General features: G+C 42.4%; 1 protein-coding gene and 1 long non-coding RNA gene across 2 annotated transcripts in view; one reads left to right on the top strand and one right to left on the bottom strand.

The window, feature by feature from the left end:
• Positions 1 to 25,677, top strand: part of LOC144217066 (uncharacterized) — a 206,018-nt gene that overhangs the window by 120,570 nt on the left and 59,771 nt on the right. Inside the window, exon 3 of the long non-coding RNA XR_013330830.1 lies at positions 54 to 277. This is a non-coding gene — a long non-coding RNA (uncharacterized LOC144217066). The remainder of the gene's footprint in view (positions 1 to 53; positions 278 to 25,677) is intronic.
• Positions 145 to 24,083, bottom strand: LOC144217064 (myosin-2). Its single transcript, XM_077746534.1, has 38 exons — positions 23,880 to 24,083; positions 23,645 to 23,788; positions 22,053 to 22,209; positions 20,928 to 20,955; positions 20,730 to 20,844; positions 20,550 to 20,642; positions 19,880 to 19,943; positions 19,656 to 19,754; positions 18,911 to 19,014; positions 18,262 to 18,400; positions 17,777 to 17,895; positions 17,539 to 17,688; positions 16,275 to 16,445; positions 15,863 to 16,172; positions 15,181 to 15,254; positions 14,263 to 14,350; positions 14,054 to 14,171; positions 12,980 to 13,103; positions 12,756 to 12,892; positions 10,837 to 11,092; positions 8,778 to 9,020; positions 8,508 to 8,684; positions 8,280 to 8,425; positions 8,106 to 8,196; positions 7,632 to 8,021; positions 6,906 to 7,032; positions 6,179 to 6,297; positions 5,839 to 6,035; positions 4,943 to 5,126; positions 4,687 to 4,852; positions 4,461 to 4,585; positions 3,981 to 4,289; positions 3,691 to 3,894; positions 3,013 to 3,138; positions 2,753 to 2,923; positions 2,565 to 2,669; positions 2,367 to 2,462; positions 145 to 298 (listed from the first exon to the last, which is right to left on the bottom strand). The coding sequence occupies exons 1-38, from the start codon at positions 24,081 to 24,083 to the stop codon at positions 146 to 148; spliced, it is 5,823 nt and encodes a 1,940-aa protein (XP_077602660.1). The 3' UTR covers position 145.

Genomic DNA, 25,677 nt, shown 5'->3' with positions numbered 1-25,677 from the left:
CAGTCTAAGGATGCTGTTTGCAAAGTAACCTATGCTCTTTATTTCCTTTGCAGTAGGGTAGAATGGACAATAATTACAGAGGGAAATGACCAAAGACTTCACATTTTGTGCCTCTCTTCAGTCATTCCATGGCATCAGGAGATGATCACTCTTCACTTATGATTTTTGTGTGGACCTCCCGGCTCTTCACCCGCAACTTATTGACCTGGGACTCGGCAATGTCAGCCCGCTCCTCGGCCTCCTCCAGCTCGTGCTGCAGCTTGCGGAACTTGGAGAGGTTTGTGTTGGATTGTTCCTCCTGAAAATAAAAGTGGAATTGTAAGGTGTAAGGAAGCCACACTGTGCATCTTTCTAGACTCTTGTACATCTAAGGGAAGAAAGGACTTGGCATGTATGGAGAACTTAAAATACTCAGCAGGGAACATTGTCGTCTTACTGCCTCCTGGATTTTGGTGTCATTGAAGTGAACATTATGATTTATTTGGGTCTTGGTGTCCCATAAACAATTGCAACTCTCTTTTTGCAACAAAAACATATAAAAAGATATGCGCCATAACTAAAGCAGAAAAAAAATATAAGAGCAGAGAAGGCAAGAAGACTGAAGTCCTGCTTATCAATGCTTTCTATAAGGTGACTGCAGGTTCAAGGTAGATATTCTTTATCATAGAGAGGATGAATTTCTTAAGAGTTTCTTTAAATTGAAATAAATGTTGAATTATATATATATAATTTTGGAACACTTCAAAACAATCTTCGCTTTTTTTGGTCCTTTTTTTTTTTGGATGTAATGATCCTACTGGCAGATTCCCCAATATTAAATAACCCTATACTGAAGGAATTAAGCCTATTTAAACACTGATGGACAATCCCCTTAATAAAGTAAGGGTTTCAGTGACTTAGTTATTTATATTTGCTGTAACTACATTCATGAGTAAAACTGCCTTTAGTTCCACGCTGCCCTCCCCCCGTCTTCTCTCCTGGACAGATTTTGGTATGAGGGTTACATGAGCTTCTTAAAATGATCTGGAAAGCTTTCGATCTTTTCCAGTGCTCTGGAATGGCTTACATAGCTTGGGGATTATCTGTCACTTGAAATTTTGGAAGACCTATTTGGACCTGAGTCCATTTTCAGAAGTAATTCTTAAATAACTTATTCAGCCAATTTGGTAATTTATAGCCTCCTGTAAAAATCATCAATTTTTTAAAAAATCATCAATTTCTTCAAGATTTTAACTTTGTTGACAGATTTATATTTTACATTAAAAATAATTTTCTGCTTGGTTTTCTGCTATGGTTTGTCTCTTTTCTCATTTCTGTCTTTATTTTTAAGTAATCTCTTCATCCAACATGGGGCTGAAACTCATGACTCTTGAGATCAAGAGTCTCATATTCTTCTGACTGAGCCAGCTAGGCACACAGACCCCCTTTCTCATTTCTAATGTGAGTTTGTATTTTATTTCTCTTTTTCCTTGATTAAGCTAGTTATAAGTGTATGGATTTTATTAACTCCCCAGAAATTATCAGATACTACTGAAATTATCAGACTAGAAAAGAGTATACTCTAATTTATCAATGTCTACCTTTATCTTTAACAGTATATCTTTCAGTATTTCATTTGTAATTTCTTTTTTGGACTGCCAGTTTATTTATTTGTTTTTATTTTGACTCATAAAGCAATGAATTGTCCTCCAAGGACAACTGACTACATTCTTTAGGTTTGTAAAAGTAGCATCCTCCTTCAAGTTTTATTTATAATTAATAATTACTCAGTAATTAGGTTTTTTCTTTTCAACTTAACCCAAAAATTATTTAGGAAAGTTAGTTCTTTAACATTTAAGCATTTGGGAATTTGTGTTTATATTTTCTTGTCACTTTACAATTTTATCACACTATGGCTAGCGAATGTGGCCTGCATTATTTCTGCTTTGAAATTTTTTGAGGTTTCTTTGTGTATAGAAAATTTACTTTTATCTTATTTTAATTTTTATTTATATTTGAGAGAGAGAGAGAGAGAGAGAGAGAGCAAGTGGTGGAGGGGCAGAGAGAGAAAGAGGGAGGCAGAATCTGAAACAGGCTCCAGGCTCTGAGCAGTCAGCACAGATTCGGATGTGAGGCTCGAACTCATGAGCCTGAGATCAGAACTTGAGCCAAACTCAGACGCTTAACTGACTGAGCTACCCAGTCACCCTGAAAATTTAGTTTTAAAATCAAGCTCTTAACATTACAAAATGCACACGTTTTTAAGAAGTACAAGTCTTCTAAAAAGCAAATGGCTTATTTATCACAAGTAGTAAATCTAATTATTTATTCATTAGCTTTTCTTAACAAGGGACCTCTCTCTTCCCTTCCATCTTAAAGATACTTACAGCCTCCTCAGCTTGTCTCTTGTAAGATTTCACTTTGGCCTGAAGTTTATCTACCAAATCCTGAAGCCTGAGAATATTTTTCCGATCTTCTTCCGTCTGAAAGATTATAAAAAGCACAGGGCCTTACTTCAAAAGCACTTGACTATTATATCATTGTACCATTGTTTCACGTATGTATGGGAAAAACTATTGGTGTACCTGGTAAGTGAGTTCCTTGACTCTCCTTTCATGTTTGCGCAGACCTTTCACAGCATCAGCACTGCGCTTTTGTTCACTCTCAACCTCTCCTTCCAGCTCACGCACCTACAAATAAGTAGGCTCTTAAGAACTTGGAACTAATAAGGCACCAGGAGTAGGTGGAAATAGACAGAAACTGAGAGACCCACCCTGGCCTCCAGCTTCTGGATCTGCTTCTTCCCGCCCTTCAGGGCCAGCTGCTCGGCCTCGTCCAGACGGTGTTGAAGGTCCTTCACCGTCTGCTCCAGGTTCTTCTTCATCCGCTCCAGGTGGGCGCTGGTGTCCTGCTCCTTCTTCAGCTCCTCAGCCATCATGGCCGCCTGTGAGCAGTGAAACAAAACCAGTTGAGAGAGCTGGGCTGGCACACCAGGGTTCAAGTTTGACCACCACCGTGTTGCCCTCTGCTCACATCAGTGATGGCCTTCTTGGCCTTCTCTTCTGCGTTGCGGGCTTCCTGGACAATGTCCTCCATCTCTCCTTGGATCTGGGAAATGTCTGTCTCCAGCTTCTTCTTGGTGTTGATTAGACTGGTGTTCTGTTTAAAATAAGTTAAAAAGTTTTTTATCACGTTACCGAAATACTTTTCGGTAGCTATTAAAAAAATAATTTCAGATAAAAATTCATAAGTCAGATGCCTTCCAATATTAGTGTGTAACATAGTACAGTTAAATAAAAAAGAGATGTTACAGAATATTTGGCATCTTCAAGTACGTAGTCCATAATGAGATCAAATAGCTCTATAATTTTGTAACTGCCATTTATCAATGAGACCACTTACCAATGAGACCATTCACAGGACAAAATTATAACATGTTCAAACATTCCATGTCTCCAACATAAAAATGCCAATATTGGTAACATGGGTCAATAAAGATACTAAACAAGGGAATATGGGCAGCTTTAGAATATATTAGGAGTGACTCAGTTAATAATTTATGCAAAATAAAAATAGTAAAAAGATTTCTCAATAATACAGTGAAAACTTGGTAGAAGCATAAAACCTGACTGTTATATAAAAAATTTAAGGTTATAGTTTTTGGGAAAACTAAGCATTTATTGAAGGTGAGTTCTTTACACCAAATCATACCTGGGTGTGGAGGAGCTGGACACGCTCACTGGCATCCAGGAGCTCCTGTTCTGCGATTTTCCTGCTCCTCTCCGTCTGCTCCAGAGTGGCTCGCAGCTCCTCGATCTCAGCCTGCAGCAGGTTGGCCCTGCGCTCCACCATGGCCAGCTGCTCCTTCAGGTCCTCCTGGCCCCGGAGCGCATCGTCCAGGTGGATCTGGGTGTCCTGCAGAATGAACGATCATTGAGACACCTCGTTCTTGGTGCTACAGGGACCCCAACCCCCTCGGGGCCATCTTTTGACCCACTTACTTTGAGGATGCCCTGGGTATTCCTGTAGTTCCTCAGGGCCTCTGCAGCCATGCGGTTGGCGTGGTTCAGCTGGATTTCCATTTCGTTGAGGTCTCCCTCCATCTTCTTCTTGAGCCTGATGGCGTCATTCCTACTTCTGATCTCAGCATCCAGCATGGTCTGCATCGACTCCACCACTCTGATGTGGTTTCTCTTCAGCTGATCGATTTCCTCATCCTTTTCAGCGATTTTCCTGTCGACTTCAGACTTGACTTGGTTCAACTCCAGCTGGATGCGCAGGATCTTTCCCTCTTCGTGTTCCAGAGATGCCTTAATGACAGCAAGGGGTGATGTTAGCAGGGAATGGAAGCATTCGAAAGGTTTTCTGAACACCTTTCCTTCCATTAGTTTTTTGATGTTTATTTTTTTAATTCAATCTATGTAGAGGCGCCTAAGTACTTTCTGACCTTATTTGTTTGCAATGCACCATTTGACCTATACCTCTGCTTCCTCTAAAGCAGCCTGGATTTCACACTTCTCTTGTTCCACTTGCTTCTTTATCTTCTCCAGCTCATGGATGCGTTTCCCTCCTTCTGCAATCTGCTCCGTGAGGTCAGAGATCTCCTCTGTTGTTTGGGTTAAAGACAGGTAGAAATTTGATCAGACAGAGGACATAAGAGAGAGGTTCCTCGAGGCATAGATATTGTGGGAAGTGAAAGGGACTCACGCTGCAAGTTTTTGTTCTCTCGTTTCAAAGTTTCTAGCTGATCCAAGGATTCCTCATAGGCATTCTTCATCTTGAACAGCTCAGTGCTGAGAGAGCGGGCCTCCTTCTGGGAGGCCTCAAGTTCAGCCTGAGTCTCCTCATACTTCTGTTTCCACTCTGCCAAGATCTGAAAAACCAAGAGAGGTTATCTGCTGTAGAGCACAGAGGAAGACCACGGAGGAAGACCACGGAGGGCAGAGGCTGTAGCACAAGGCACCTTGTCGAAGTTCCTCTGTTTCTTGTCCAGGGCTGCGCAGGCCGCGTTCGTCCTCTCCACGTCGAGCATGAGGTCCTCCACTTCATTCTGGAGCCGCTGCTTCGTCTTCTCCAAGGAAGCACACTTGGCGTTCACGGCTTCTACATGCTCCTCGGCCGCCTGCAGCCGCTGGGCCAGCTTCTTCCTTGACGATTATGTATGTTTGTACGGAGGAGAGAACCAAAGCAAGCGTGAGGAACTATTACCATGCTGAAAAGTGGTGGAAACTTCATATTAACAATACACATTCGTTCAACAAATATTGATGAGCTCTTTTTATGAACCAGACACTGGATACACAGCAGTGAGCAAGACAAAAAGAAAAAAAAGGTCCCTGCCTTATGAAGCTTCCAAATGAGTGTGAGAGAAAGGATAAGGGAGCGAGAATATGCATAATAACATCTTGCAGATATAAGTGCAATGAAGAAAAGTAAAATAGAATAAGGGATGGGTAGTTATTCTAGATATTCAGGGAAGACCTCTCTGAGGAGGTAGCATTCGAGGCAAGATCTCAAAAGTCAGAGTGCGCTGGAGGGAGATCTGGGGAGGGAGTATTCCAGACAGAGGGACCAGGAAGTGCAGAGCCTTGAAGCAGCAATGAACTTGGTGTGCTTGACAGACATCAATAAGGCCCAGTTATCTGTATAATTATTTGTTATTGATTTCCTTAAGTCGATTTCAGCACAGGAAGGGCAGGTATCACGTTTGCTTTACTCGTGTCTTATTCTCAGGGCCTGACAGTGCCTCACAAACAGGAGCTAATTAATGAACATTCGTGGGTGAATTCACAGAGGGTTGGATCTTTTTGAGTCAATGTGCAAAGCTTTCTGCGCATTCTGTCTTATCTGCACACATACTTGGCCTCCTCCAGCTCCTCTGTGCGCTGGATGGCGTCCGTCTCGTATTTGGTCCTCCACTGGGCCACCTCGGTGTTGGCCTTGGACAGCGCCCTCTGCAGCTCGGCCTTGGACTCCTGCTCTTCCTCGTACTGTTCCCGCAGCAGGTCACAGTCGTGGCGGGAGGACTGCAGCGCGTGGGCCAGCGCGTTCTTGGCCTGCGGAGAAAGTCACGCCTTCATTTTACTGGATATTTAATGTTTAATTCTTGAGTTTCAAACCCTTTAAAAGTTGGTGTAATGGACTCCAGTTAGGGTTAGGTCATGCAAAAAAAAGTGAGTCTGACAATATTATTATTTACCTTTATCTCTTCTTCCAGCTGCCTCTTTAACTCCTCAATCTGTTGTGTAAATGCTTGCTTGCCCCGTGATAGCTGAGACACCAGAGCTTCCTTCTCATCCAGCTGTCGTGAGAATTCACCTGATCCACAAAAGATACGGCACCATTTTTTTAAAGTGAAGAAATAGGGGCACTGGGGTGGCTCAGTGGCTCCGTCGGTTAAGCGTCCGACTTTGGCTCAGGTCATGATCTCACAGTTCGTGGGTTCGAGGCCCACGTCGGGCTCTGTGGTGACAGCCAGCTCAGAGCCTGGAGCCTGCTTCAGATTCTGTATCTCCCTTTCTCTCTGACCTCCCTTGCTCATGCTGCCTCTCTTTCTCAAAAATAAATAAACATTAAAAATTTAAAAAAAAAAAACACAGGAATTTGGTTCACTATGATGTATAGAAACAGAAGCTTGGCCTGTAACAGGGGTCCTGGACCTCAGCTGACAGTGACTCCAAATCCCAGGCATCCCCTTTGTTTGGCCAGCTACTCCATGCCTTCCTGGAGCAGAGCTTGATCCGCTCTCTATTGAAGTCTTTATCTCCAGTGTTCTCCCCAAGTGACCTTGCAAGTCGGTGAGAGTCTGAACTGTTTAGTGAATCACACATGTTCTCAGTTGCTTTTACTAGGCTCTCACATTACCAAATCAGTTGTTTTCAACCACACCATCTCCATTCTTAGTGCTCAGAAGAGGAGAGAATTACCAGATTCAGTCTGCAAGCGTCCTCTCTGGGTTGTCAGGTCATTGATCAGCCGCTGCTGCTCTTCTTCCTTTGACTTGAGCTCACTCACTTGGTCCTCCAGCGTGCGACACATTTTCTCTAGATTTCCCTGTGAGAGGAAGTAAAAGAAGGAAATAAATATATTTTAACATAAGTTTGCTATTGCTAAAACTTCTTGTAAAACAGAAAAGTACTTATTTTGACATAAAATCAATCAAATTCTTGTATATGCAATGTGACATTAGAATTTTTTTTGTTATATTGTGATTGCTGTCCTAAGTGGAAAATATACATTGAAGTTTTTACTTACTTTATTTTATTATGATTTTTAAAAATATTTGTTTACTTTTGAGACAGAGAGAGACAGAATGTAAGAGGGGGACGGACAGAGAGGAGGGAGACACAGAATCCAAAGCAGGCTCCAAGCTCTGAGCTGTCAGCACAGAGCCTGATGTGGGACTTGAACCCACAAATCGTGAGATCATGACCTGAGCCGAAACCAAGAGTTGGACGCTTAACCAACTGAGCCACCCAGGTGCCCCCTATGTTGGGATTTCTAAAGGGCTAACTGTGAAGCTCTGTGCACTATTAATATAATAAATTTACTGTAATAAACAAAGGACATAATGTGTGTAAGGTACTATGTGTAAACTATGATGCATACATAAAGGATTATTTCATTAATAACAATTTCCCAGGTTCTAGTACCTTGGCTTTGGAGACAGTCTCCATGTTACTAGCAAGGTCATCGATCTCCATCTTCATCTCACTCTTCTCCTTCTCCAGCTTCTGCTTGACCCTCTGCAGGTTGTCTATCTGCTCCCCGAGCTCGGCCACGCTGTCCGCGTGCTTCTTCCTCAGGGTGGCCGCCGTGGCTTCGTGCTGCAGGGTGGCCTCCTCCAGGTCCCTGCGCATCTTCTGGAACTCGGCCTCTCGCTTCTTGTTCATCTCGATCTGGGCGGAAGTGGCCCCGCCGGCTTCTTCCAGCCGCTCGCTGATCTCCTCCAGTTCCCGGGAGAGGTCTGAGCGCTGCTTCTCTGCTTTGGCCCTGGAGGCCCGCTCTGCCTCGATTTCCTCCTCCAGCTCCTCGATGCGGGCCTGGGGTTGTGAAAAGCACACACTTAGCTTCTCTGTGTCATAACCTGGCCTCTTTGAGCCAAACTGCTAGAAATACCAACTTACTTGCAGCTCCTTGATCTTCTTCTGTAGCTGAATGCCTAGGGCCTGCTCGTCTTCAATCTTGCTTTGCAGATTGCTGATTTCAAACTCTTTCCTTTTTGGAAAGTAGCAAAAAGTAATAGTTGAGTATATATCCACCACCAAAAGCAAGTTCACAAGCAATTCTTCCACACTTACTTTTTGAGCTTCTCATCAAGTTGTTGTTTTTCGTTCTCAATGTCCATTATGGACTCTTGGGCCAACTTGAGGTCACCTTCCAGTTTCCTCTTGGCCCTTTCCAGGTCCATGCGGATTTTCTTTTCTTGCTCCAAGGACCCTTCGAGCTAAATATAAATCATGTTTAGTGTAAAGGAATGTGTAGCTTCCTTTTGAAGAAAATAATTTCTTTGATAATCCTGGACTTACGTCATCCACTTGCTGCTCCAGCTTGGTTTTAGCTTTGGTCAGGGTGTTGACCTTGTCCTCTTCTGCCTGCAGGTCATCCAGGGTCTGCTGGTGGGCCTCCTGGAGGGCCTTCTTCTCCTTGGTCAGCTTAGCGATGGTTTCGTCCAGGCCTGCCATCTCTTCCGTGAGGTTTTTCACCTTGAAAAATTAAAGAAGAAAATGATATCTGCTCTAAAGCAGTTTACTAGGCTGACTGAAACTCAATATGGTAGAACAAAATGTGGTTCATACCTTGTTCTCCGTGGCATGCTTCTCCTTTTCAACCTTGGCCAGGGTCAGCTCAAGGTCGTCAATGTCTTTCTTGAGCTCTGAACACTCATCTTCCAGTTTCCTCTTCTTGGCCGTCAGCTCAGCATTGATCTCCTCCTCATCCTCAGCTCTCTCCGTCACCTCCTTGATCTTGGCCTCCAGCTGGATTTTCGTTTTGATCAGTTGGTCACATCTTTCCTCTGCATCAGCCAAGCCTTCAGCTTCCTTGAGTTGGAAACAAAATCAAAATAGGAAAGAAAGAATGAAATATTTGACAACAATAACTATGTAAATCTCTGCCATTGGATCTGTGGCTTTAAATTTTATGAACTACCTCCTATATACAATCCAAGATACATTGCAGAAAAACCAAAATGTATCCAGTTTTATCCTGTTCCTTCAGAAGAGTATATTCTCTAGTAAGTTAGAAAGCCTACTCCCAAAAAGCTACCATGAATTCAGAAAGAAATTGATGACAGAAGAGATCCGAGAAGGTCTATTAGAGGTGATTTCCTTTTTTTTTTTTTTTAAATGTTTTATTTATTTCTGAGAGAACGAGAGAGAGAAAGAGAGAGAGAGTGAGCGAGCATGATCGGGGAGGGGCAGAGAAAGAGGGAGATACAGAATCTGAAGCAGCCTCCAGGCTCTGAGCTGGCTGTCAGCACAGAGCCTGACGTGGGGCTCGAACCCACGAACCATGAGATCATGACCTGAGCCAAAGTTGGACGCTTAACTGACTGAGCCACTCAGGCGGCCCTAGAGAAGATTTCCTTGAATGAAGTGACATTTGAATTAAGCCTTGAGAGGTGGGTAGGATTTGATTTTGTAGAAGTCAAGTCATTGGGGGATGGAGCAGGAAGAGAGAAGGCATTCCAGTGGGGGTTTCAGGATGCAGCTGCAGCTGCTAATGAACTGTTTCTCTTTGTAGAACTGGAAGATGATCATGGTTATGATGTTTTACATTCAAGTTGAGGCATAAAGTAATCAAGGAATTCTTGGCAGCCTGTTGTGTATAAAATTAAGAGCATTGGGAGTGAACAGGATGTGAGTGAGAAATTGATACATACATTCAGCAGGAGCCTCCATATCAGCCTTTGAATCCATAAAAGAGTAAAATGTGCTGCATGTAACATGTAGTGAATGTAGTGTGTAGGACAGAGTCTGAGTAATTCTCTAGAGATAAGAGAAGAACATTCCAGATAGATCTGAAGGGGGTGGGTGCAGAAAACAGCTCTTTTCCTTCTGTGATCAAGAAGAAAGAGTTATTACATTGCCTACACTTGACAGAAAGAAACCAATTTTAATCAACAGGAGAAATATATGATTTTGTGATGAGTAAATTATACCAGACCAATTCAGTTCACTCTGAAATGAAAGGCAGTCTCATAAATTACATTTCAGAGTTGATGGAGGCTGTTCTGAAATGACTGGTATGGGAGTGAGCAGCAAGCGTGCTGGATGGAGGCGAGGGCTGGGGGACGGGAGGCGGTCAGAGCACCTTGGGTGCTGACACAGTGATCCGGGTGTGACATGTTGGGGGACAGACTGTGCAAATGGATTGGAAAGAGTGAACCCAAGTTTTGGAGATCAGTGACAAATAAGAATTCCCTAAAATGTGTGTTAGAATTCCTGACATTTGCCAGCTGCGTGTATTGTGATTTAAGACTCATGGACATCTAGGAGTTGAAGGAAGTTTCAGAGATTAAAAAATAAAATCACTCTCTACATGCTATCCTCCCCTTAATATTTCATTTGGGATAGTTTTATGTTAAAATCACTTTCAAGGACTGTCTTCAAAGTTTCCAGAAAAGAAGTCATAAATCCTCTAGTTTGATGAAATTGTGAAGAATGGGTGACAGTGGTCTGTTCTACCTCATTGCTCCTGGTTTGGGATGGTGAAGATATATGGACTTTGCTGGAACCATCAGAGTGCACTGACCTTCTCCCCCCAGTGAGTGTCCCCACACCGACTACCCAAGTGTTTGCCACTCACAGCCACTTGCATCCCATTTGCAACACCTTGCATGACACCACCACTTACAGCCTGAACTTGGAGCTGCAGGTCATTTTTTTCTTTCAACAGTGACACCATCTTTTCCTCCAGTTCCTTCCTTTTCGCCTCTGACTTGGCGAGCTCATCTTTGGTTTTCTGAAACTCCTCCTTCATGGTGGCCATCTCCTTCTCGGTCTCTGCGCTCTTGAGGAGAGGCTTGATCTTGAAGAAGAGTTTCATCCAGGGCCAGTGCTTGACGTTCATGAAGGCGCGGATGTTGTACTGGATGCAGAAGAGGGCTTCTCTGAAATTTAATTGATGCAAGTTAGATGAAGTGTGTGGATGAAGAAATGAGATGAAGTCTTGGCAGTGAGAGCTGCCCCCACTGTGCTCCTCGCCTACCTTCAAAAGCACACACGGAAGAAATTCTACTTTGGGATGATGGTCAAGGACTCATTAATCACTCACCTCTCTACATCAGGGTCTCTCAAACTCTTGGTGTACCTAAGAATCATCTGAAGGACTTGTTAAAATACTAGTTCCTGAACCTTATCCCCAGAGATTCAGAGTCAGAGGATCTGAGATGGGATTCTAAAAATGTGCATCTTTAATAAATTTGCAAAGGCAGATGACGTAGGTGTAAGGACCGCCCTTCGAGAACTACTGCCGTGTACCAGTGCTTCTCAGGCTCTCCTACTGTAACACCACCGAGAGCAGAGAAGGGAGCTAGACCTCCGAGGGGTGTGGGCGTGGAAAAAAGAGCCTCGTTAAAGAAGAATTTCTGTGAAAATCTCTGGTTTTATATATGTTAATGTTATGTGAATTTAGCATTCTACTCTGTAATATTCTCATATTTAAAAAAATCTAAATTATCTAAAAAAAGAATTACCCTCATATACAAGCAGTTAACTGCCCCAGTACATACGTATGTATATATAGTGGGTTATGAGCAAACTTACTATTTTTAATAAAATAGAATACAATAGAAGGTATTAGCATAACTACAGGTGATAGAAATAAAAGTTGCTTCATGTATATTACATATATATTTACACACACCTGTGTGAATGTGCACATGCAAGTATAAATGCATTTTTCACCATGGGTCCTGTTCACATGCATTCTGCAGTTTGAGACACCTGGCTCTTTGCTCTTAGGATTCTGTCCCTGCACCAAATCAGATCACCAGAAAGCTATGTATCTTGGTGACATTGTATTAACTTACTGAAAAAAATGTTTCACAGATAAATGCTCCTAATGTTATAAATCATAATAGCTTGATAATAGAAATGATCAGATGGAAGAAGTTGTTTCTGCATCTTGTATAAAAGTCACCGTTGGGGGCACCTGGGTGGCTCAGTCAGTTAAGGATCTGACTTCAGCTCAGGTCATAATCTCACAGTCGTGCGTTCAAGCCCCAAGTTGGGCTCTGTGCTATCAGTGTGGAGCCCACTTCAGATCCTCTGTCCCCCGCTCTCTTGGCCCCTTCCTTCCCTACTTCCCTCTCTCTCAAAAATAAATATTTTTAAAAATCACTGTTGATTTTTGCTTCAGCAACTTTGGGACAAATTAAAAGTCCTAAACTCTGATGCAAAAAAAAAAAAAAAAAAAAAAAAGAATCCCTGTTGAAAATACTGTCTGCTATTCAGTTCAGTATATCTAATTTCATGATCTACCCACTAAATTCACACTGGTGTATTTTGACACTGTTGTATTTTCTCTTGTCGGATAAGAACTGTCCACTCTTTATTCCTCCCTCCCCACCTTTACCCTGAACACTCAGACTATGTTTCATGGTGAGGATCCCTACCTTCAGTTTTCTGGTGTGTGTATATCCCCCACTTCAGCATAGGACTCTTACTCATTCTCGCTTATGTCAGTGGCCTTATCCTATCTGAGTCTTAAGCTACCTCAAATGTGTTTCTGTAGCAGCAAGATGTGAGTAAATAAACAATGTATATGTATACCTTCTCTCCACCATCCTCTGGTACTCCACTCTGGCCAAGAACCCTCTACACCTGGCCTGGGTTCGGGTAATCAATTGGGCCAGCTTGTCATCTCGCATCTCCTCTAGGAGCCCCAGTAGGCCAGCTTTGAAAAAGACCTGTGTGGGGGAGGTTTGCAGATAAGAAACTGTACATAAACTTCAAAGGGACGTGAATAGCATTGGGTAGGCTTTAGAGACCATTACCTTGGTGTGGCCAAATTTATACTGGGTGTGGTCAATGTCGATGGATGCAAGGAGCTTCTCAGAAGCCTTCTTGCTGTCAATGAACTGCCCTTCAGGGATTGCACTTGCATTGAGTACCTTGTATCTGTTTAAGTAAATAATAGTTTTTTTTTTTTAAATTGGTTTATGATGACACCAATAGCAGATAAACATTAAATGACCTATTTAGAAAACTGGAGCTTTTAAAAAAAGTTTCCTCCTTTGTTCACAAGAAGGACTTCATATATGTGGATGGTCAAACTAGCATCAACAGTCTCTCTTTGCCCCATTTCACCTTCCTGCACAGCTATAGTTTTCCTTTCTGCCTCATCAGACCTTGTTCTTAGGAAAGGATTCTGTGGTCTTGTTCACACCAAGATGTAGATGACCAATAAAATATAACGTGACCAGCTCCCTGGAGCTGCCACCAGCCCCTTATCTCCTTTGCCTCCTGTTTGATTCCCAAGATGGACTTCTCTAGGGAGGAGAAAGTTGCTGAGGAGCTGGTATTGAGACATTCTCGGGAACCCTGAGAAACTGGTGTGTGAGGCAGAAAGTTGAAGATCGGAAGGGACAGGAAAGGACCCCCTGGGAGCTATATACCTGCATGGGGTAGTTCCTAACTCAGACACCAATAACCATGTGACTTTGAGCAAGTAGCTTAATCTTCTTGAGCCTCAGTTCATTCATCTGTAAAAGGAGGTGTTGATAGTACTGACCTCTACTGATGTTTTATAAAGATTAAATGAGATAACCCAAGCATATTTACACATTAAAAACTGGTAGTTCATATAATCACTGAAGTTAATGTATATATCTGTGGGCTAAGCCGGGAGTTTGGTAAGCCCATGGGAAGTCTGGAGTGTGAAACAGTACATCTAGATTTTAGTAGTATATCTAGATTTTATAGGTGTTTTGAGGCTTATTACTTCTCACTCTTTTTTTGTGGCAAGTCAAAAATAACAAATAGAGACATATTTTTCACTAAACTGTTTTGCTTGCAGTAAGTCTGTTTATACTAAACTTTAAGACACACCATAATTAGGAGAGTCTGACCTCTGTTTGAAGTCTGCGTAAAGGATTCTGCTGGGGAATCCCTTCCGGCAGATGCGGATGCCTTCCAGCACACCGTTACAGCGCAGCTGGTGCAGGACAAGTTCGTGCTCCATGGCCCCTGCAAATAAACAAATTTATTCCACTGCGGAGATTTTTTTTAAGAGAGGTGTGGCAGTCATGCTTTGTGCTTTCACTCTAGAGCTTCTTACCGGGAGTTTTGGTTTCATTGGGGATGATACACCGCACAAAGTGAGGGTGTGTGCTCCTCAGGTTGGTCATCAGCTTGTTCAAATTCTCCTGTGAAATCAGGAAAAATCCTGTTATCTCAAACTTTAGGCATGGTTTTGAGGATTTGGCGATGTCTATAAAATCAGTGCTCGTGGCTGAGTTGAATGACCAGTATGGACCATTTTCGTGTAGGGTAGCACCTTGCCATGCTTCTTCTGACATGCAGGTTTCTCCTCAGCCCCTCTTTCTCCACTTGAGCTGGCAGAAGTTACACACAGCCTGACATGTGATCTTTTTCAAGCACAGTCCTACTTCCTCTCTGGTCCGTGGCTTTCCATAAACATTTACAAAGCCATTGCCTTCCCATACTAGAGGGTTTCACTTTCTTCTCCCAAACCCCATAGTTCTCCAATGAGTACATGCAAGCCTACATCAAGATGGGTTTTTTTCTCATAAATATAGCTGCCCTTTCAGGGAAGAAAGATTATTCAAAGGGGAAAAATCTGCCAGTTATAATCGAGGATTGACCAGATTAAGAACGAGGATACCATATTAAGTTCCTTCTAGGCTAGCTGCACGATTTTCCTCAGTTTCACTGATGATTTAGTCTTTCTGAGTACAAGTCATTGTTTAGTTTCACGACTTGACTAGATTATGAATGGTCGAGTATTCAGTTTTACAAAATTTCCTATCAAATATTCAGCTTTATTTGGCTTGGCATGAAAGATGAGCTAATAATTTCTCAGTAATGTGAATCTCCTGTCTCCAAAGCTAGATGAACAGAAGCCATTAATCAGTGTCAGTCATTTCCTAAATGACTTGTGGAAAGGAGACTGTGCTTTTAAAAACAGATTCCTCAAGAAGCAAGTGGGGAGTGTCAGAACCAGTTTCTTCCTTACTCTGAAAAGGGCAGACACCGTCTGGAAAGAAGAGCCCTTCTTCTTGCCACCTTTCTTGTGGCCACCACTTGCCTCTGGAGAGAAAATAAGGAAAGGTATCACTCAAGTGTAGTTTTGAATTGGCAGGGCTGTTTCATGCCTATTTAGTTGCCAATTTCTGCATGCGTCAGGGGGTGCACTTTGGGGGATACTGCTGGACTCTCTGCTTGAGCCTGAGTGACTCTTATCTGTCAACTAAGCTTGGATCCACTCTTCCGTGATTTTGTTTCTCCATCAGAGGATGAAATGAAGGGATTCACTTCACTGTATCAATAAAGATGGGTCCTTAATGTTAGGGTATTTTGGGGACACAATAACTTCAAAAATCATCAATAGAATGTCACTCCATTGTCTTAAAATATTCCTAGATACTCAATATCCAGTAGATGTGAAGGAAGAAGCAGGAGAGCATCATAGGAGCTGAGGCTTTTCATTGGTTGAGATCCTAATAGTTCTTCTCTGACCATTTGCAGTAAGGCCTCTGTCAGTGCTGGAGTGAGACACACATGTATAATTGTAATGCAGCCTATTCACTCAAAACGTGGAAGAGCTAAGGGTCTGGCCCTGCAATCCTGAAACTGGCCTTGATCTAATGTCACTGTTTGTAATACCTAGCAAAAGTGTTACATTTTTTGAGCATTACCTGCTTCAGCGCTTTGTCCCCCGGCAAAGAGGAGAGCCAGAGTCTTCATTGCAGACTTCTGGTATAGCCCGACCACGGTCTCGTTCAGCGGGTCCTTGTTCTTGTCCAGCCAGCCAGTTATGTTGTAGTCCACGGTGCCCGCATAGTGGATCAGAGAGAAGTGGGCCTCGGCCTTGCCCTTGACCACCTTGGGCTTCTGGAAGTTAGCAGACTTTCCAAGATGCTGCTCATACAGCTTGTTCTTGAAGGAGGTGTCCGTGGCCTTGGGGAACATGCACTCCTCCTCCAGGATGGAGAAGATGCCCATGGGCTGGATTAAAGCAGAACAAAATGCACGTAAGGTACATGGGAGCTGCAGCAGTGAGCCGCAGAGTAGACGAGAAGAGGTTACTGAGCGGACAGATCAGGACACCTTCTCGATGAGCTCGATGCAGGCAGCCAGGTCCATCCCGAAGTCGATGAACGTCCACTCGATGCCCTCTTTCTTGTACTCCTCCTGCTCCAGCACGAACATGTGGTGGTTGAAGAACTGCTGCAGCTTCTCGTTGGTGAAGTTGATGCACAGCTGCTCCAGGCTGTTGAACTAAATAAATACATATGTTTATTTTTCTCTAGCAAATTTAGCATTTGTAAATATAGGACTTTTAAAAATATATATATGTTAACTGGCCTTTAGGTTATAGATATCAAAATTATTGTTGGAAAGGGCTATGAAATCTACCATTTTCTCTAGTGTCATTTGGTAGAAAATCCTAGATCGTATTAATGCCCTTTCCCTGCACATGCTTAACTTTATGTGGGTATTTTCCTGAGTCCCTGCCTAATCTTTCCATGTTTATTTCATTATCTTCTCCATTTTCTGTTGACTCATAAGAGCTAATTGACACTCCGTTAGGAGCTGACTGAGAGGAGTCTCTATCGTATGGAAGTCACCGAGGTCAGCTTTGCAAGTGAACAATAATTGCCACCCTTGTTCTTCCTTAATGTGAAATGAAAACAAAATTAAGACACCAAGTATCACACAGTATATTAAGATATTTGTGTTTTTTAAAAAAGCACCTCCAAAATGTTAACATCAGCTAGATCTAAGTAGAAAAATTAATGAGAAACCCTTTTCCTTGATTTTGCATATTTTCTGCAATGCCCATGTTTTGCTTTTATAATTAGAAAGAAAAGGATACATTTCTTAAAATCTATAAGCAGGAAAAATATATTTCATCACCAAATAGGAATTTTTACCTTACACTATCACATTAATGAGAATAAATGCTGACTTTGTAAGTTATAAATCTTTTCTCTGTTCTTATTATCTTGTCTAAGTATTTTTGAATGACTTCTCCACCCTATATTCAGAACATATATGTTGCACAGGATTACTTTGATATTTTTATGTTAACTTTATTTGGCAGGATTTTTAGAGCCCCCCACTACACCACGCTAGCTCGTAACTCCCTTTGGTCCCGCAGCATATCAGAGCGTTTAATAAGTGCATTATTTCTCATGTAAGTGGATTTGACACTGCAATAAATGATGTGGTGGTGACCCAATCATTCTCTTTCCCATTTCAGTATAACTTTTTGGAGTAGTAAGAGACTGTTATAATATTCACAGATTTCTTCTTACTGATATTCCACTGCCTTACTGTAAAACCCCTTAACAACCAGCTACCAACTCACGTCAAAGATCTCAAAGCCAGCGATGTCCAGGACCCCGATGAAGTACTGTCTGGGCTGGTTGGTGTCCAGCTGCTGGTTGATGCGGGTGACCATCCACAGGAACATCTTGTCATAGATGGCCTTGGCCAGAGCGCCCACCGCGTTGGTCACCTTGAAAAACAAAAATGTATCTCTTGAGGTTATCAGGGGACTGTAAAAATGCTTGATTCCCATCAATGAATTTGAATTATGCACCTACCTGCTCTACAGTCTGGCCTTTGGTGACGTACTCATTGCCGACCTTGACCCTGGGGTAGCAGAGGGCTTTGAGCAGGTCAGCAGAGTTCAGACTCTGGAGATAGGCAGCCTTGTCAGCAACTGAAAGGAAGAAAGGATAGAACAATGTTATTATGGCCCAAAGCAACCCACTTGCTCAAAAAAGAAAAATTGTTTTAAGCTACAGACATTTTATGCAGTGTTTTAAGAATATCTCTTTGAGCGTTCTTCCCCATTTCCCCCCCACTTAGTTCAAGAGTTTCATTATGGGTAGTATGCCCTAAAAAACTTCGTAAATAATAGGAAACATCCATCTAATACGAGGCTTCACATAGTATATTATCTGGATATACTTTAAAACTCAATTCTTAAAAATGAATTTACCTTCCTAGAAAAACTCAAGGGTAACAAGTGTAAGAATGTGATTTTCAAACAAACATAAAATCAGGTGGTTGACTTGGTTGGTACCTTCGGTGCCGTCGGGCTCTGCCTGCTCTTCCCGCTGCTTCTGCTTGAATTTCAGGTTCCCATAATGCATCACGGCTCCCGTGAGCTTGTAGATGGAGACTTTCTCTTCATTAGTAAAGCCCAAGATATCAATAGCACTCTGCCAGTATAACCAATAAGATAACTGTTAGGCTATGATCTGTTAGGCTATGACCTACACACTCACTATGCATTGTTCACAGTCTGATTCCTGACTCGCTGGTCAAACTCTCAGTGGTAATGGGATTGCAAGGAACTCTTTAGAGTGGGTGTTGGGGAGTTGGTCAATCAAAGATCAGCACTAAGCATACCTTCTAAGATTCAAAAAATAAACTTAAGAAAAGGAACAAATTAGTAAGTTTAAAGGACTTGTTATTTTGAGAAGTGGTAAGGACCTCATTAATTGGATTTCAAAAAAAGTGATCTGGGTAAATTCAGAAATGACCGATCTTTAAAAGGGAAAATAAAATGTTGTGGGGCACATCTTAATCCTTTTGGTTGACTTCTGGGTGGCACATCCATGCTCGTCTTTGAACCCTCTTTTACTATTTCTACTAGAAACTGAATATCTATCTGGAGGGACCATTGCTTCTAACCCAACATCATTCCAATTTTCTTATGTTCCACTTACATCGGTTGCCATCAGTTCTTCTTGATCATCAATGCTAGCCACACTGATCTCCCCTTGACTGACATATGGGTAATCATATGGGTTGGTGGTGATCAGAAGCATTTCTATGTACATGGAACAGAGAAAGGGTAAACAGATTTATCCCCTTCACTGGAACAAGAGATGTCTAGACAAATTCTAAGACACTATATAAAGCCAAAGAAGAGTATCACATACTGGAAAAGCTGTATCTGTAAGAATGGTCAGCACAGTGCTGACTCTTTAAAATCCAGAACTGAAAACTACCTAAATATCCTTAAAAGGGTGTGGTTAAATAAATAATGCTTATCTCCACCACAGAACACTGTGCAACTATTATTAGAAATAATAATGTGAGGCTACAACTGGTGACATGGAAAAAACCATGATACATTCTTGCTCAGTGGAAAAAGTACATCATAGGAGAGTATGAAACTGATTCCAGTTACTATATGTATGTGTCTCTGTATGTCAAGGTGCAAATACAGAAAATTACTGGAACGGTATCCACCCAAATATTCACAATGGTTATTTCATAGTGATAGGATTTGAAGGTGTTATCTTCAGTTTTTCCTTTGGATTTTTATCATAAGCACACATAAACTTACAAAGCTATTTTCAAACTCCAGATGATAAACCTGACAATTCAGTCATAGAATACGCGGTTGGACCACACATGGAGGGTGCTGGTGTAATCATTCTTGAAAGGGATCGTGACGTTTCTTACCAATTAGTTCTGGTTTCTTGTTTGATGTGATCTGATAAAAAATGTGATAGCTCCTTTCAGCCTTAAGCTGGAAAGTAACTCTGGACTTCTCTAGCAAATCTGGAAGGAAACAAATAACAAACAGAGCAATGCAGAATTTCATGTGAGATGCAAATTTCGCTGTGGGTTCACTTTATGTAGGTTATAAGAAACAGAATTAACCCAAAGGAGATCCAGGCACTCACATGTTTCAATATCTGCAGAAGCCAGTTTTCCCGTAGTGCCAAAGTGGATTCTAATGAATTTACCCTTGAAAGAAAAAGTAATATTACTACTTTGTTTTTCAATCATATCAAATCTTCAAGAAACTCAATACATTTGGAATACTAGTGTGTTAATATTTTAAAATAACTTTTTAGTGTTTATTTTTGAGAGAGAGAGAGAGAGAGAGAGAGAGCAAGAGCACCCATGTGCAAGTGAAACGGGGGAGAGACAGAGAAAGTGGGAGACACAGACTCCAAAGCAGGCTCCAGGCTCTGAGCTGTCAGCACAGAGCCTGATGCAGGGCTCGAACTCATGAACCGCAAGATCGGGACCTGAGCCGAAGTCACCTATAAGTTAATATTAAACCAATCCAGAGACTGTTTGTATTAGCTAGACAAGGTGTATCTCCTATGTTGTGAGTAAAGGAATTTTATCTTTCGTTTTGAAATCGTGAATAATTGGAGGTAATGACAGAGAAGAAAGAACTCAGATAGGTGGTCACATCTTTTTAGATGGGACTTGGATCTGTGTTTTGTGTTCAGAGGAAAAGGAAAGATTCGTGCTCCAATGTAATGTGAATGGAAAAGATTCAGAGAATGTATTCACAAGTATCCCATGAATGTTGACCATACTAGTGACCAAGAGACTTACAAAGCGAGAGGAGTTGTCATTCCTCACGGTCTTGGCGTTGCCAAAGGCCTCCAGTAGGGGGTTGGCGCTGATGATTTGATCTTCAAGGGTCCCCTGCAAAGACAAGTGCAGTCCTCACCTCTGGGGCTCAGGAATTTCTTACCTGGGAGCCCAGATTCTGACCATGGCAATCTGACTCACCTGCATTTTGCCAGAAGCAACTTCCTCCTTCTTCTTATCCCCAGTGACCGCAATTGTTGCGAAGTACTGGATGACACGCTTGGTGTTCACAGTCTTCCCTGCCCCGGATTCTCCGCTGACAAATAAAAGCTAAGTGAGATGAGGTTCCAAACATGGAAACTGTTGCAGCCATGAGAAGAGAGCATAAAATTTCCTTACGTGATCAGGATTGACTGATTCTCTCGGTCTACAAAAGAGAAATTATAGACATTTAACACTGGGTGTATTTTTTGTTTCTTGGCTTTGTATATTTGTAAACAGTAAGTAAAGTAAAATGGAAAAAACTTAGTGTTTTTCACACTGGCCTTTGCGATCCCTGGGGCTTCACGAACCCTAGGCCTCCAGTCTTTTCCAGTATCCCTTTCATGTACCCCAGTCCCTCCCCTACCCCACCCCTCACTTTAGCATACATGCAACCATTTAAACAGAACATTGCAAAAAGCACCAGATCTTGTCTTTTTAATGTTCTACCACTAAGGAAATATTAAAAGTGGACTTGAGTCTTCACTTGGATTCAGATGACAACTCCAGCAGTGACATATTTATTGTAGGTGCAAAACGTAATGGAAAATAGGCACTTTAGTATATGGGGTGGGGTGAATATGGTGCAGATGGTAGCTTTGGAAGTAATCACGGCTTTAGTCATATTTTTGGGGACAGGTTCGTTTTTACTGTTTTACGCTACCAAGATGAATTCTCTAAGCCCTTTCCCCAAGTAGCTTAGATTGGGTGAGCTGAGACAGTGTTCTGGGAAGAAGACTCAAGGCGTAGCTGTTTTAATACCAAACACACCGTGTTCAGGTTGGTTCTGGGCAAAGGGCACTGGCCTTTATGCCCTCCCTAATATAGAGAGGGTTTTCATTGGTCATAGTTTCTGATATTGAGTAAAGGCCACAGGTGACAGATTTTGCTCTTCTCATTTTTGGCTCTTGGTAATGGAAACAGTCTGTATATGTGATTGTGTGTGTGTGTGTGTGTGTGTGTGTGTGTGTACATACATACATGCAAACAGTGTTTATAATTTTTGCTCAAGATTTTCTAGTTTCTGAGTCACTCAAAAGTCAGTCTCTAACTATGGCCAACCTCTGTTGACTTTTAGAAGTTTAAGAGATCATTACCAATTATGTAATGGTAGGGATTGCAAGTCTTCTTTTACACCCTATCCTTCCTGCACTGTCTCCAGCCCAACCAAAGGGCTCAAAGACTGTGTTGAGATGGTTAGAATCTCTTTCTCTTACTGTTCTGCTCTGAAAAGATTCTGCACATACAAAGCATTAAACTCACCCGTCAGCATGAACTGATAGGCGTTGTCGGAGATGGAGAAGATGTGGGGCGGGGCCTCCTGGCGCTTCTTGCCTCGGTAGGCCGTCACCACCTCAGGGTTGTAAACCGGCAGCCACTTGTAGGGGTTGACGGTGACACAAAAGAGGCCCGAGTAGGTCTATTCAAGGGAATAAGAAAGAGCAGCTATCCAAAGGCTTTTCCTGCTAGGTGTGCATTTCACTTAGGTGAAACCTGACCCAAAGGAGCATTTTAAATAAGTACTCTACATTCCTTGAAGGCATCGGCATAAAAACTAGTTGGAAGATTCAACAATGAGATGGTAAAATCCATGAGGTGAGGGATCCCAATTTAGAATTTTTACTATTCTTTTTGAGACTTATCACCATGACTTTCATGTAGCAGGAGCTCCAAAATTTTGTTTTGTTTTGTTTTGTTTCATGTGTAGGATGAGACATTGTTATTGTGTTTTAGGAAATATGCATAGATTTCCTTTGCAGCGTTAAGATAGTTCAAATTCATGGAAACGGAAGTTTGGACACACCTGAAGTGCCCAACACTGTGGAAGCAGTTAGGTGGACTACAGGAGATCTTAAGATGGTGGGATAAAGGCATTTAAAAATATATGAATGTATTTAGCAATTCTGGAAAGACATTTGCAAATTTCTATGAAGCTCTAAAGAAACAGGGCACAGAATGATGTAAATACATTATGACCAAACAGGGAGATTTTCAAAACCTTGGACAGCTGGTGTAAGACAGGCAGCGGCCAGCCCTGAGCAGCAGGTGCGCCTGCGCAGGCATCATCCACCTGCATAGCAGCCCTGGCTGACGCACACAGGAACGTCAGTGTGACAGGGTACTGGGCACGTCTCATGTGCCAGGCCTCTGCAGGGCACAGGAGTGAAACCTGAATGTGATGCCATTCCTTGGGGAACTCCCGGTCTCCAGTCCACGTAGGGGACAGACATATAAATGGACAGTGGTGGAACTCAAGGTCAGTTCTGTGGCCAGGGCAAAGGCCATAGGACAGAACATCCCACCCCGGCCGGGGAAGGTGGAGAGGTTAACTCGAGGAGGTGGCATTCACATAGAAGGGACCAGAACACACGGCTATGGATTGCCGTTATTTTGGAAGAGTGAAAATGGGTGAAATTTGGTCCTTAAAATACTATTTTTATATGTTGGAACATAAGTTTATCATTTCCCTCGGAAGGATTCTACAACCAGGATTGGGGGGAGAGGTAGAAATGTAGGCACGTGGTTGAGCTATAAACAGTAGCTGCTGCAGTGTTTGTTCAAGGGACATGTGGCAAACTCAGAGCATGTGTTCAGTGGCCTTGCCCGGTTTGGATGGGAAGACAGGGGATGAAGTCTGGTCGTGTTGTGCCTCACAATAGCAATAGTGAATCTTTTAATTAGTTAACTAACTGACGTACTAACAAGTTAACTTGCGTGTGAACTAGTCATGCTACTAGTGAAAGCGAAACGGGTCACTGCTTTTGACCCATTTATACTAGAGTGGAAGCAGTGGGCTGGCCGGTCAGTGGCGATGGCAATAAAGACCACTTGGGGCTGGGGCAGGGGGTGCTCACGTAGATCATCCAGGCTGCGTAACGCTCTTTGAGGTTGTACAGCACGGCGGGCTCGTGCAGGTGGGTCATCATGGCCATGTCCTCGATCTTGTCGTATTTGGGAGGGTTCATGGGGAAGACTTGATCATCTTTCACTGTCAGAGTCTGGTAGACAGGAAAGATAACTGTTTTGTCAACTGAGTGACCAAACAAAAAACCTTGCTCACATGTGGCCAGCTCCAAGGACTCTACTTACCGCTCCCGCTTCGGTCTTCACCGTCACCTTCCCTCCTTCCCTGCTCTGGATAGTCCCTTTGACAAAGGACTCCTTGGGCTCCGCCACAAACACAGATGTCTTGGCGTCAAAGGGCCTATTCTGGGCCTCAATGCGCTCCTTTTCAGACTTTCGGAGGTACGGAGCTGCCTCCCCAAAAATGGCCATTTCCTGGTCTGAACTCATGGCTGCTGAGCTCAGAGACCCTAAAGGAGAGCATTTCACATTAGAGATTCAGATTCTGGACTGCCATGTATGTCAGTAAACCGGTGTACGTTGATGATATTTCGTGGAAAACCCACTATTTGGAAATTTCACCTGGTGGGTCCACTGTGCACCATGCTATATAGTTACTGAAACAAACATAATCACAAGGTCTCAGAGCTGTCGAGGGTCACTGTGTAACCATCATGGGACCCAGGGCTTTACATGAATTATTTTCTTTCATCCTCCAAGGCTAGCATTCTAATCAGGGAGCTGAGCGTAGTCTCCGCATGCTGCCGAGGGGCTTGTGACCCTGGGGAAGGCACTGGATCTTTCTGAGCCTCAGTGTCTCCCTCTCTAGAATAGGGATTACAACATCTGCCTCTCTTAATTCACAGCCTGTGAGATATACTACAGATACTTTGGAATAAAAGGTCAAGTGATGACCCAGAAAGCAATTTGAAATAGTGCAGGCTACCATTTAAATGTAAAATGTCATTTATTACAACATAATACAATTCAACTTCTTGTCCTGTAATGTAAGAGAACTTTACTTCCTCCTTTAGACATTTAGCCAGAAGTGCCCAAGGTCATTGCTTTTGGGGATGATAATTTTGTTTACCTCTTTTTCTCTAGTTGTGTGCTTATTAGAGTTTGACATAATTTCTTTGCATATTAATTCCAGTTAATCGGTTAACCTAACTGAGGATAAAAGTCACAGCAAATGTTATCCTCATTTTAAAAAATTCTTTTTAATTTATTTCGCTGAAGTTTAGTTGACATTCAATGTTGTTATTCTCTTTACTCGTCTACACTGAAGGGCTCCCTTAGCCCTTTCAAATCTCGTTCTGGAGAATGCAGGCTCAGAAGGCTCCATTCTCTGTTATCTGCCGGTTGCCAGTGGTATCAGTAGAATGAACCATTTGGCAGAGAATGTTACTGCAGTCATTGTGGGATCAGGTTACTTGAAACTCATTTTGATCAGCTATCCACCAGTGTCTCCCTTCAGAAATGCGGTGGACGGTAGTAGTAGTAAGGTCACGTAAATACCTTATGTGTGTAACAAAAGGTTCGCAGCGTCTTAATTTCATACGACATTCAGCACTGGGCAGGGTAACTTTTAAGAAGTTTAAGGAAGCATTTTCCTAGGTTCCTTCTTTCTTATGTGTTACAGATCACGTTTACTTAATGAACTCTAATAGCAGGATACATTTTTATGAAGTTTGAGATTTTTAGCAAGAGAATCTTAGTGCAGGTTTTCCCCCCTGCAGAATATTCTATTAACAAACTAGCAATTCCATTAGCAATTTTCTTTCCAGAATGTTACCGCACCAATGACTGTATGTGCATTGTCCTCTCCCTCCCTCTCTCTAGAGCACCTTTCCTGAAGTACACTTGTTAAGGTATTTACTGAGACCAGCACTTTCTCAAAGGTTGCTAAGTGACACAGATCCATCCCAGAGGCTCTCTCATTCGCCTCCAGGGACTGGTTAGTCCGAATCTTACCTTGTTAGCAAGTGAGAAGATGTAGCCTGGAAGAAAGACTGTTCTGTAAAAAAAAAAAAAAAAAAAAAAA

The sequence above is a fragment of the Crocuta crocuta genome, unplaced genomic scaffold (assembly GCF_008692635.1).
Source record: "Crocuta crocuta isolate KB4526 unplaced genomic scaffold, BGI_CrCroc_1.0 scaffold139, whole genome shotgun sequence".
Taxonomy (NCBI): domain Eukaryota; kingdom Metazoa; phylum Chordata; class Mammalia; order Carnivora; family Hyaenidae; genus Crocuta; species Crocuta crocuta.
Note: the sequence above shows the minus strand (reverse complement) of the source record. Positions and strands in the feature narration are given on the sequence as shown.